The 13,527-nt window shown below is 48.2% G+C and overlaps 1 protein-coding gene across 3 annotated transcripts in view; it reads left to right on the forward strand.

Moving 5' to 3' along the window:
* The window catches only part of SRRM4 (serine/arginine repetitive matrix 4), a 43,269-nt gene that overhangs the window by 25,368 nt on the left and 4,374 nt on the right, over positions 1–13,527 (forward strand). For 2 of the 3 annotated variants that reach the window (XM_054082647.1, XM_054082649.1), the window contains exons 7-9: positions 2,344–2,442; positions 3,415–3,577; positions 12,253–12,590. In XM_054082647.1, coding sequence (XP_053938622.1) covers positions 2,344–2,442; positions 3,415–3,577; positions 12,253–12,590 — 600 coding nt within the window. The remainder of the gene's footprint in view (positions 1–2,343; positions 2,443–3,414; positions 3,578–12,252; positions 12,591–13,527) is intronic. The other variant, XM_054082648.1, reaches the window with a different exon arrangement.

Raw genomic sequence — 13,527 nt, forward strand, 5'->3', positions numbered from 1 at the left:
ATTATTTCTAAAACCATCAATTCTTGTTTTGCTGGAATTGAAAAAGCCTTGTAAAGGCTTGTAGAGGGAGAGGAAATCTCCCTCTCTTTTGTAGCGTTTCATTCAATACTTTTTGTATCTGGCAGGGTGTCTTTCTTGTTCATGCAGTCCTGAGCACCAAACCCCTGGTTGGCTTTGCTGGAACCTGGGATAACCTACTAGAGACAGAATCTGAGCTAGCAGATGGAAATCTGCTGATGTGGTATTAGTAGGACATGCCCTTTAATTCTTCCCAACACAACCTTTAGCTCTTAAGCAGAAAGGAGACAGAGGGACAATAGCCCCTGACACTGCCAATGTCACCCCAATACACACTGGGACTGACGAGACTGGGAATCTGTGAGATGCAGCGCATGTTGTACTGCCCGCACAGTCGTTCTCTATTAAACACAGAAAGCTCTATCTCCTTTTCTCTGATTTCTGCATGTTCGGTAGTGCAGCCACGTTTTTCCCCTCAAACTGTGCCGCTGTGCACCTGGAAATCTCAGTGGTAAAACTGAGGCTTCCTGGGTATCAGTAAAAGCGGACATCTCCCCAACCCAATGTAGCACTGGCCGGTATGCAGTAGCCTAACGATGATGGTTAAAAAGGGTGAGATGCCCTGCTGGTATCTACTGCTCTTTGGAATAATCCAGCCGAGGCATTTTAGCCATTTTCAGCATTTCAGCTCACAAATCAGAGCTGAACCACTCCCAGTTTCTGCAAACCTTCTTACTGCTCCCGGGTGTGGATCAGATGGATCCCATGAGCCATCTCGGATCAGGATTTCTGTATAATCACACTGCTTTGGCTTATCTTTGTGTTGAGCAACTGGTTGTCTATATCACACAGGACTGGTTTTTCTTCCTGCAGAAAGGGAAAACTCTTAAACTGGAGGGACTGATGCAGGCTGTGAAGAACAAACATGGAGATTTTCACACAAGTCCACCACGTGAGGGAGGGATGTTTACTGTTGCTCATTTCAGCTGTATGGAAATAAGGAAGGATCCCACAATGTGAAGATTAAAAAAAAATGTGATCATAGAGCGTGAAAAGCTTCAGAGAAAACCACAAGGTGGAGCTGAAGCAATTGCCCTGGAGGGTGCCCTTTTGTCTTAAAGGAGCTGCTGTTCTCAAGCCTTTGATTTGCTGAGTTTTTATAGCGGCAAATTGCTAAATGCTGACAAGCAGGTCATATTAGCGCAGCCAGTGAGTGGGGTGGGGTGGCTCTGAAGCCAGACTGTTCCCACCAGCTAACGCATCCTTAGCTTTGCCCGCTGGCACAGCGACGCCAGCATGAGCAGATGGCTGTGCTTCCAGATCTGAAATAACTGCTGTGGCGGGCACGACAAGCGGGAATGGGCACGGTGATGTACCCATCACCACATCACCCTGCTCTCTGCATGCTGGACTTCAGCTGCCGGCACGGGCAGCGACAGCCCTTCAGTAACGGGGCCAGGTAGTCCATCAGTCACAGCCGGATGGGACACAGGGCAGCACAGGGCGCTAACCTGGGCAAGGTTGGCTGGTCGCTGTCCTGTGGCTCTGTCAGAAAAGGGAGCAGCAGTGACGAGACACCTCTACAAAGCCGGGTAAAGTGGTCCTGCCTCTCGCGTGGGAGCTCTGCGTAGGGCAGGCTGCGGTTAGGGAAGAGGTACTTTATGTTTGTAGAGCGACTGTAAGAACTGCCCATAGGACTGGTCACACCCTCCGCGGAGAGCGTGGGGAGGGCTGGCTGTCCTCGAGTGCACTGTGTTATTTGGAGGCTGCCCTTCTGCATCCTCTTTTTAACAAGGAATCTGCACTACAGAGAGGGTTGGAGCAATAAATGTGAAAGTTGGAGCTTTGAAATGGCTTACCTGGAGGGACACTGCTCCCCCAATAGGGTCAGCGATTGGAAGGTCCCCTGGGGTGTTTCCTGGCTGTCTTAGGGTAGGGTGCAGGATGAAGGGCAAGTAGAGCAGGCAAGCACATAGCTCTTTAAAGTCTTGAAAGCAGAAAGGATTGGTGCTGTCTGCTGTGCTTCTGCATCCTATTCCATAGATCCTCCCCCAGCAGGCTACAGAGCCAACCTAATAGCGTGTAGTTAAAACAGTAGCATAGATCTCAGTAAAATGCCTTGCCTTAATGTCAGGGTGGCTGTGAAAGGCTGGAGAATTTCTCATGCCTTGGTGTCCTGCACACCGTTTCATACACCAGTCTCTTTGGTTTAAAACTCGGCTCTCCTTTCTGATTGGAATGTTGCTGACTGCAGCCCGGCTGCTGGCTCTTGCATCCACCCCGGTCTATTAGCCTAACAATAGTTTTCCCCTCTGCTTCTTAAAGCTCTCGTGGGCGCACCCGGAAATCTCATCGCCATCGTCACCGCCACTGCCATTCTCGCTCAGAGAGCTCTGACTCCCACTCTCCCGGCTGCCGAAGCAGGTAACGCCACCCCTCCCTGAGCTGAGTGTCCTGCAACACTTCCCAGTGGGCTCAAGGACATGATTGCAATAACCTGTGTGACCCTCAAAGTCTCTGCAGAGCCACATCCAATGCTGGTAGCAGCTATGTCACATACTGGAGGTTGAGTTTCTTGTGATCTCGGCCATAGAAGGGTTTTGCCTCGAGGAGCAGTGGCTGCAGCTTTTTGGTCTGGCAGTCACTTCTAATCCCCATGGCTGATGATCAGCCCGTGACAGCTGATTCCTGCCTAGTCTTCCTTCCCCAGCCCAAGGGCCCTGTACTGCTGATGTCCCAAGAAACCCATAAACATGATCCTAGCAATGGAAATATATTTGCCCGTGGCAATTTATAGCCACTGCCTCTGACCTGATTAAAATCTCTGTCCTGTGGATGACAGATGCATCCTGGGGCCAGCTAAGTGGATGCTGGTGCTAGGGCTGGCATCACTGCAACGGCAAGTTGTGTAGTTTATACACATCGTGAGTTCATGTTTCACATTTTCTGAAAGCACTGGAACAAACCACCCCCATTCTCCCACTTCACTCCTAACTACTGGGAATTTTGTTATGAAAAACCCGTGATCAGTGCGGGGAGGAATGCAGTCAGTAAGTGGAGGGGTGCTCATGCGAGAGCAGAGCACGTCGTGTCTCGGAGGTGTATTACCATAGGGACGTTCAAGGCTGTGTGAAAGTACGGTTTGCCTCGAGCCACCATGAGATTGTGAATTGGAGCTGAAATTTGAGGATAAGGTCCAAAGCCTGGATGCAAAATATTTTTTTTTAAAAGGTAGAACAGCAAAATACCCCTTTTCTGTCCATCGTGACTCCACAGAGCAGTCATGTGGAAGAGCTTCTCCCGCACACAGTGGCCTAGCAGGGTTTGTATGGAGCAGGTAATGGGCACTGCTGCAATACCGAGGAATAATGTTTTGGCTGTTCATGTCTTCTGGAGGCACAGAGCCAGGTCTCGCGAGGAAGGGCGCAAAACACGGCGAAGACACTGCCGGCACCGTTCAAAGATCACAGCAAAGCAAAGCTCCTCTGCAGAGGTTCAGGCCAGCCAAAAAGCCAGCCAAACCCTCCCGCTCTACAGCTTCCTGTCTCCTAAGGAAGTAGTAAGTATTACACGCTGTGCTTCTTTGCTTGAACTAGCCACGGGAATCTGGGCAAGGAATCTGATATGAAATTTTTATAACTCAATTACAGTGATGTTAGACAAAGTTGGTTAATACTGTATTATTTATTAATGGTGCTGTTCTCCGATTTATTTAAAGTCGTTCCTTCCTTCAGCACTTTCACAGCAAGGGTGGGGCTGGAGAGGGGAAAAACTGGCAGAGGCTCTAGCCTATGAATAATGAATTGAGGACATTTAACCAAAAAAAGTGGCCTCCAGCAATGATATTTTACAGGGAAGTGTTTGTTATGCAGTCTTTGCTCAGCTGGATGTGAACTGAATTCACTGGTCTTTGTGTCCGAAAGTATAAGTCCTTCAGGGGAAGAAAGAGAATCAAATATATATAAAAGAAACATTTACATTTAATGAGTTGGTGATTATTGGCAGTGGATGTTTTCTGACTATCAGGATCCTTCTAGGATCACGGTTGCTCTGGACTGACAAGCCCAGGAGCCAAATTTGGAACGTATGAGGAGCTCTCGTTGATGCTAATGGGAACTGCATGTGCAGCTGAGGGTAAAATCAGGCTCAGTGCCTTGGGATGTTTTTCCATATACATGAAAAGAGATGATATAATGCATGCCTTAGCACTGAGGGAGCAAGAGACGGAGAGAAATAGCAGATACAGATGGATAGGAAGTCTTCCTTTTCCATGGCATGTTTCCCCATTGTTCCTGGTAGCTGCAAAGCAGAGGTATTGATGCTCTCTGATCGTGGTGTCAGGATCTGATAGGCCTTCTGGAGAGAGAAATTGTTACATAGGACTCAAGGTAGAGCAGAAGCTGGTACTCACGCGTGTGGATAGGTAAGGTTAGAGGTGTCTCGAGTACAGAGTCCTCCAAACCTCAACGCGGAATGCAGTGAGGGACTGATCATCTGCTTTAGGCCCAGTCATCAATTGGAAATAGCTCAGCCGTACGCGGTAGCTACATCAGATAGGAGATAGATCGTGCCAACAAGAGGAGAGACGTTATCCGCTCACCCACACAGACAGCATTCTGATCAAAATACACGGAGATTATACGTGGGTACAGACAGGCACAAGCTGTCTCTCAACATTATAGATGTGTATATTTGCTCTCGTTGCATATACCTACTGAGTACGTGGTGCACATGTGAGTCACTGCTTCTAAAACCATATAAGGTAGAGTGAATAGCAGAACCTGCACACCACACTTGGCTGTGTGCGTGTGTGCACACGTGCAAAGAAACAAGGTATGAAGGTTTTATTGCCTTGAGCCTGGGGTGTTGCCCTCTGTCAACTTGCAAAAGTAGGAATGAGTTAAGAACTACTTCCAAAAAAGCAACTAGCCTGAGACTGCATCATGTCAGCAGGGTTTGGGGTTTTTTTTGTTCAAGCTTCATATTTTACATGAATGTTTTGAAGTCTAAGCCTGGTTTTTAATTGGTACTAGGTTTCCTCTCTCTGAAGCCAGGCTCCCTGAGTCCTGTGAGGCCGACTGCCAGCTGTTCTGTTCCCAGAGCAAGAGTAAACTCTAATTTAAAATTGTAAAACCTTTCCAATGAGCTAAACTCAAGCATGCTGCACTGCCCTTTCCACTTGCTTCACTTGGGGTAAATGAGCACACAAGCTGCAGGGCAGGGAAAATCAGAGCTTTATGGTTACAGATGCAGGGAATGAATGCAAAGCAAAAAGTCATCAAACCCCTACTGCACCCTTTCTAGTAAGGGTTAATAAAACAGGCAACTATTTCAATGACTAAAAGCCATCGATACCTTCACTATGCAACCCACTACTGTCCTGTCCTTTTGTTCCCCAAACTAGTATGCTCTCCTGGGGCATCATTCAAGAGCACATTTAAGCACTTGTTTAAATTGAAGCCCCTGGTTAAGTGCTGTCCCTGAAATTTTTCTGAATAAGGTCATTAAATATCATGTACTAAAAACTGGCAAGGGAAAAATGAAATGGGAACTTTTAGTCTCATTTATTAACGACTATACATAATTCTCTAATGCCTCTCCTTTTGTGAGTTAAATGATTGCTCTATAACCAAGCTCAGTTCCGTCAGAAACTACTCTGAGAGCAGCCTGGATTTGTTATGCAGTGAAAATACGCTCTTGCAGAAAATCTTGATCACTTATCAAGAATAAATTACTGGAAAAGAACAGGTTTTGTGGAAAACTCCAGAACTGGGGTTTGAAAATGCCATGCTTCAGTCCTCTGTGGAGGCTGACGTGCCAAACTCACCGCCCTTCCCTGTGGGCCTGGGCTCCCGAGCTGGAGCATCCTGACCTGGGGAGATGTGCTGTCATATCTCCAGAGGAAAGGGATTGTCCAGGGAGGGTCCCAACGTGGAAAGGAGACCCAGAGAGACAATGCACAAATTCCCATGAGGTAATGCTGTAGCATTTCCAAATCAAAGATTTTGGGTTTTAAGCCAGTTTTTATTCTGTATTCTTTTTTCTTCTGAAAAGTGGAGATATTTTGTTGTAAATTCTGCCATGCACCCACAGCATAACACCCCGCGCCCCCTCTAGTTTGTTTTCCTTCCTTTCTACTGGAACAGCCACGTTTTCTTACTACGTCTACCTGTAATTTATGAGGGATAAAGCATACACAAGAATGCCCTGCCCATGCAGCTACCTTGCTGCTTCTTTCCCTCCTGCCTTTATGCGTAAGTTGATGCACGCTCACGCATGTACACATGCAGAAACACAAAGTTCCTTGCTACTTTTGTTTTTGCCAGTGACTTTCCAAGCTTCTCCTTCTCATTTTTCCTTTAATCCCATGCAACCGCAACAGCCACCTGCTGAGAGCAAGATTGTGGGTCTGTGCCTTGGCATGCAGAGAAACTGTGGGTAATATACAGCAGCTATTTTTAAACAGAATACCCCTAACCTGCTGCAGACATTTTATTCCACACTGATACAGATGTATTACATGCCACTGTGCTTTCTGTTGAGCAGTGCAATGTAAATATCTGCAGGGTATGAATTTAATTGCCTCTGTACCTGATGAAGACAACTGCACACTGCATACACTTTCCTTGCCAGCTCCTTCACTTCCACAGAAACTCGTTTATGGTATCACAAATTAACATAGGCGTGAGCCAGGTTTTCAGTGAGGCTCAGTGGGGTATGGTTCAAATGATGCTGTTTGTCTTTGTGCTCGTGTGTCTGCAGAAAGGTAGGAGTGGGGAGATGCGTGTACAGGAGGGCTCGGAAAAACCCGTAGCAGACCTGTGTATTGGCTTGCTTTTGCTCGCTGATTTCTAGCTTTGATTTTGGCTTACAGAGGAAAATCTATTCTTTTAACTGCTGGGCAGTGTGTTTCTGACAACTAACAGGTCCTTAAAGAGCAGAAAGGCAAAGCCTTCCATTAATGTGGAAGTTGTTCTATTGTTGCTTTCCCTTTCTCCCCTCGCAGCAGGGGCCTGAGGTCACCGCTGGTATTGTCCAGTGCGTTTGCAGCGCGGCGCTGGGGCCGCGGGGAGGCCGGCAGCCTGGCCTGAGGGAGGGATGCCTGCGGCCACGGGGGCAGCAAGCTGCACGCCAGGGATAAAAGGAGGTGGCACGTGGCAAACCCTTGCTCCAGAGTAGTGCCAACCTGTGTCAAGAGACACTGGCTGCGCTCCAATGGGCTGAAAAGATATTTGCAAAGGAGTAAGGCTTTACTTCTCAGGAACTTGCCCCCAGCATTGGATCTGTAAGCAAGCACAGTCCAGCCCCAGACGTAACCCAGGCTCTGACCCTGCAGAGAGAGTGGTACTGTTGCCTCCATGCTCCTGGACTTCAGCAGGAGGCTATCTAGCTTGAATAAGGATGTTTTTCACTCTATTTTCTTTGAGTCAGATATTCAGAGTTATGCAAAAAAAGATTCGTTTTTTATTCCTACCGCACTGCTGTGTTTTATACTCAATAAGAGGTTGGCTTTTCAGCTGGGGCAAATTGTCAGCAGAAACGAGCCTGTTTTCCCCAGATGAAGGGCTTCTTCCCCCTGGCCGCTGCTCTGGCAGAGGCTCACCGGGGTCATTGGTGCAAGTTCTTTATTCCTTTCATTGCTCCAATGGACAGAAAAAGAGATCGTGGGAGACATTATGCACCTCTGAAAGAGATTAACTCTGCTCTGAAGTGAGTTACAAAATAAGAGAAAAAAGACCCAAGTAAGAAACCCACTGACTATAAGCGAGGCTGTGCCACGCTGCTCGTTGATGGGTCTCAGTCCCCTTATGACTGAGAGAATGTAAAGTCATCTCTCAGCTCAGGGCTGTTTGCAGCACAGTAAATGGACTTGTTCGGTTTAATTGGAAGACAAGGAACGGTTATATTTTTGTAACCTATTAGACCACACTGCCTCTTGGTCTAGGATTGCACTCAAAATTACAGTCTGGAAGTATGAGTGAAGGCCTCATTTTGACCCCCCCCTTCATCTTGATTAAATAATGATTTGATACAAAAAATCCAATAAAAATATATCTTGGGTTCCCTTGAGGGCAGCGGTAGGTCCCCTGCTGAAAGCTGGAGGAAGCAAAGTTCACTGAGATTATTTAATTACTTATTAGAGAGGGGAGAAAAGAATCAAAATGTTCACATAGAGAAAATTAGATCCATGAAAGAGCAGACTCTTCTTAGGACGCTTCAAAAAAAAAAATAAAAAGCCATTAGAATTCAGTTGAGTTCTGCACAGTGTTTTCAGTTGTGGTGCTTGGTTCCCGACTGATGTGACTGGTGTACCTTTTAGAACAATGACACCAGAAGCAAAGCCAAGGTCATCAGATGGGGAATTTGTCCCCAAGCAGACGAGTGAGTCAAGCGTCATGAGGCGTGTCGTGCCTCTTGCCACAGGACACTAATCTGCCTTGGAGCCTGCAGGAAGCCACTGGCTACAGCCTGGTGCCGCGAGGTGGTGGGGCTGGGAAGCTGCTGTCCCTCCCCTCGGCACCTGCCTGGCCCAGGCCAGACCATGCAGCCCTCAGAAGGGCTGTGGGATCTGTATTTCACTGGTATCCACGTGTTGCCTCTCCCCAGAGTGCTGCTACCACAGATGCTGAGCTACAGAGGAGCTTGTTGATCCCCCCGTCGTTTGGCAGATGTTGTGATGTGCTGACAGCAGTTGCTACTTTGAAGGTAGACTTCAGCAAAGGCAAAGCAAGAACATGCATCCCAGATCCCAGCGGCAGTCTTGAGACCTGTTTTAGAAATGCCAAGAAACTGCTGGATTTCTTGGCAGAAATAAAGGCCTTCTTGTTTGAATGGGGAGGGAACAGAATTGGTAGCGTTTGCACATGCAGTGCTGGGCTCAGTGTCCCTTGGAGCAGCCCAGTGCTCGCTCCAGACCTTTCCCACCTCTGTAGCCAGGCAGTATCTCACATGATGGTTTTATGCCTCTAAGTGCAAGGTTGGTTGTCTCTTGGTTAGGGTGCTGATCTAATGCAAACCATAAGGCGTCTTTTTAAGATCTAGTGCCATATGTGAAATTGCAGTCCTGTCTCTGCTGGGATGTGGTTAGGGAGAGCACAGTGCTCTGACACAGTGGGGAGGGACGTGGTTTAGTGGTGGACTTGGCAGTGTTAGGTTTACAGCTGGACTTGATCTTAAGAGTTGTTTCCAAGCTAAATGATTCCGTGATTTGTAGCAAGGAGGTCAGTTCACTCAGGACTCTGGATTTGGTGTCAGGGTTTCAGAAAGAATGGGTGAAAAATAGAGAAGAGATGGATAGCTGGCTCTCTTACGGTGCTTTAACATTCCAGTTTGTACTGGAGCAAGCAAGGATTGCTAGAGACCCAGCTAGAGCTGAGAAGTAGCAAGGAACAGTACCAGATACAGAAATGAGAATTTGCAACGTGTGCCTCCACTCATTCCTAGTTGGGAATATTTGAGCAATGTTTCTGCTCTGTCCAGGGTTTCTGCATTAAAGATGCATGTTGGCTAGAAGTTTGTATCATAGTATAGAAGGGCTCTTAAAGATCATCCAGTTCCATCCCACTGGATGGAACCACTGGCTCAGGCTGCCCAAGGCCCATCCAACCTGGCCTTGAACCCCTCCAGGGATGGGGCAGCCACAACCTCCCTGGGTAGCCTGGGCCAGGGCCTCACCACTCTCATAGTGAAGAGATTCTTCCTAATGTCCAGTCTAAATCTGCCCCTCTCCAGTTTATACCCGTTCCCCCTCGTCCTCTCCCCACAAGCTTTTACGAACAGCCCCCCCACAGTTTTCCTGCAACCCCTTCAGGTACTGGAAGGTCGCAATAAGGTCTCCTCTGAGCCTTCTCTTCTCCAGGCTGAACAGGACCAACTCTCTCAGCCTGTATGGGGTAGGGATGGGTGAGTCTCCACCTACCGTGTGGATTTGCTGGGATGAACTAATTCCTGTCCCTCTTTCCCTTATCTCAGAAGCAGTAATGCCTCTCTCTCTGGCAACATAGGAAGTACTTGGAGATCCTCCAACTCCAGGTGTTTTCAGAGCATGAGGATGTTGTGGGCAGCCGTCATTCCATGAACTGTGCTGAGAGCTGCTCTGTGTTGGCAGCTCCTCTCTGGCTTCAGTTGCTGCTGGTTCAGCACATGAGTCTGAGTCAGCTGTCCCTGTCCCCGTTAGAACCTCTCAAACTAGGTTGAGAGCACCCCCTGCCCCAGGGACACAGATTGTGTGCCAGTGGCAGGAAGGAGGATGTGAAGGCACCATCTGATGGGATGGAGGAGCTCTGCTTAAACAGTGACAGGATCTGTAGGATGAGAGCGAGTGCTGTCCCCGTGCCAGCCAGTCCAGGCTGTCTCCGTCCCTGCCGTGTGACAGCTGACCCGGGTCACCTCTGCGCCCTGAGATGTTAGTGACATTGCAGTGTGGTTTTCTCTGGGCAGAATACCCCAGATTTGTGAGGGCATGGCCCAGGTGTGGAGAGCATGGCACAGAGGGAGGGCGTTGTGTGCCCCAGAACACGGCGTGAGGACACGTGTAGGTGTATGAGGGAGCACGGCTTGCTGGGATGATGTTGGAGGACTGTCCTGAGCAGGAGGAACCAAACCTCTGTCCACACTCTAAGGAGCCTGGACCAAATCTCATGGGTGGGAATGAGTAGAGCAGAGCATCTGAGTCAAAGAGGAGAGCCCACCCAAGCATGCAGGTGTGCTGGATCCACATAGTTCTCACCCCGCTGTGAGGGCAGACGTTAGTACCAGCATAGCCTCGCTCCCAGTGCCGCTGCGCTCCTGCACTGGCTCAGGGAAATGCCACTGGAGTTAAAACTCAGCTCTAAAATACTCAAATGACGTCAGTCCCCTTGGTGGTGCTCAGGGTCCCAGACAGAAGCCGTGCCCAGGACAGCCCGTGGGGGTTTGGGGGTCCTTGCTGACCCTGTTGGGTTCAGCAACCCCCCAAAACCAATCGGGGCATGGTCGAACCCCGCGCGGAGGCTGGCAGGAGCGGGGCTGTCATCCCCTTCCCCGTAGGTCTCAAACGCAGCACGGGGGGATATATTTCCTCCCCCGTTTTGTTTTTTTTTTTTAACTTCTTCCCTCACTTGGGTTCCCTTTGCCACTTCCATGACATCCAAGGGGATTTAGTGTGAGCTGCAACTTTCCAGCCAAAGCGATCAGCCCTCAGGAAAGGGCTGGATGGCCTAAATTAAAGCCGAAGGAAATAAAAATGGATTATAAGCAAGACAAGCACGCAGAAATAAAGCAGTCATGACATTTGCATAGAGGAGGTGAGCGAACAGTTGGCAGTGTGGATTGAAGAGAGGGTTTATGTTTTTTTTCATGTAATTTGAGACTCTAATGATGGACTTACGTTGCCCGCTCTTCCTTTTTTCTTACACCTTACCTACTAAAGGAGGAGTTCTTGATGGGTAAGTGGATGCTATCCGCAAGACACCAGGGAATTTATTAGAGGTCACTCAAGCGCATTAGCTATATCTTCTTCAGGGGGAAAAAAGCACACAAAGAACTATCTGTATACCTTTTATTTCCAGAGGGATTTTTCTTTTTTCCCCTCCCCCTCCTTTTTTCTTTCTTTGTTTTTTTTTGTTTCAGAGGGATAAGCTTGATTATTTGCCAGTTTTTACTTTTTACAGAAGCCCTTGATTTGATTTGATTATTCTTTGCTTATTTTAGTGATGATCATTCAGCCTCTTCATTAAAGAAGCTTAAAATTTAAGAGTTTGTTTCATTTTTATTTTCTTTCCAAGGATTATGTAGGGGGTTTATATGCATATTCCCATTCCTTTTTTTTTTTTTCCTCCCCCTCTTTGAAGTTAAAGGGCTTTGTCCTCTGTTATAGCTTTTTTATTTAGTTAATTATTTTGATTCTTTGGTTGCCCGTTTATGTTGTTGAACTCTTTTGTTTAACATGAATCGCATGCTGATACTCTTTGCATGATCTCTAAATCTTCCCGTTATCATAGCAGGGGGAAAAGAAGTTTCTTCTTACTGTGGATTTCTTTCAGGGTTATGTGCTTTTGTTTTCTTCTCCTCTTTCTTCTTTTTCTTTCTTTCTTCTTTCTTACTTTGTTTCTTTCCTTTCCTTTGGTTTCAGTGCATCATGATGGTAAAATTTCTGGGTTTATTAAAAAAAAAAAAAAAGCAAAGTAATACCAAAAACACCCCCTCCCCGCAAAGAAACGTTCAAACAATGCCAAATGGCTTTTTTACTTTCAGATCTCTCAGTCAGGGTCTTCTGCTGGCCTCTTTACCAAAACAGACAGCCCGCCTGGCAACCTAGCCAGCCACAATGGAGAGTATCATGAATATGACTCAGGAAACGATACTTCCTCCCCTCCCTCCACTCAAACGAGCTCATCCAGGTCAAAGGACAGCCAGGAGAAAAGAAGTCTAGTCCATGATGGCTTTGGCCATGCCTTCTCGTCCGGGAAGCCCAAACTGGCCAACAGCGATAACAGCTCTGATTCAGGAAATTCCTTCACCAGTTGCTTTTCCCAGACCAAGGGAACAGCTTTGGAAAATCTGTCTCCAGATGCCCAGGGACAAGACCGAAGGTCAGTGATTACCAGTAGCTGCTGCTGGCAGCCAAATACCTGGTACGTTGTTGCTCTGTATCTCCTGCCCGCTCGCCAGTTGCAGTGATGAGCTGGCAGGGAGGTTTTTGTGGTCTGGAGGTTGTTAGATATAAATCAGACCCACGGTCTTGCCAGTCTGGAGTCCGCAACCCAGCAATGACCAATACTGTAGCCCGAGGAAGAAGATGAAGACCCAGCTCTCAGGCCCCTGTGCCAGCCCTTCTGGCACTAATGTGGCTAATGCAGGGCTTGGCCCTGGGTTTAGCCGTGTCCTGAGCACAGCTCTGCTCAGCTGGACATGGCCGTGTCTCAGAAAATAGGCGCTGGCTCTTCTGGGCACAGTCTGGAAAGGTGCATCAAGGGGTTGCCGTGCTAATTCTCCTCCTTTGCTTACTGTGGAGAAGGGGAGTGGGGTTCATATTTGCTAAAACCATTATGGGCTGTTCTTTCACCTGTCCAATGAGCCAAATGCAGCCTGCCCTTTCCCAGCTAATTCAGGACCAGTCCTGGGTAGCAAGATAGCATCTCCTGCCAGTGGAGAGCACAGGGAGGAACCGGTGCCTCGCTGGTTGTGTGATAACACGGCTCTGTGTGCTGGGGCCATGGGGCGTCAGGGATGGGACCAGGAGTCAAACCACCATCCAATCCAGTGCCACAGGTCATCATCAGGAGAGGGAAGTAGATACCAGCCTCCTCACCGCCTCCCATTCCTGGGGGTTTGCCAGTTGGTGTTGGGGATGAAGGCACTGAAGCGCAGTGGCTGATACCCAACGCTGTGCTCTGTTGGTGCTCTTTGGGAGCTCCTTCAGCTCAGGCCCTCGGGTCTTAAATGCTGACAGTCAGAGACAGGATGTGGTCTGAGGGTGGGGGCACCGAATGAGAGAGCAGAGGGAGCCAGGGGAATTGGGGATGGGAA

The sequence above is a fragment of the Cuculus canorus genome, chromosome 17 (assembly GCF_017976375.1).
Source record: "Cuculus canorus isolate bCucCan1 chromosome 17, bCucCan1.pri, whole genome shotgun sequence".
NCBI classification, from domain to species: domain Eukaryota; kingdom Metazoa; phylum Chordata; class Aves; order Cuculiformes; family Cuculidae; genus Cuculus; species Cuculus canorus.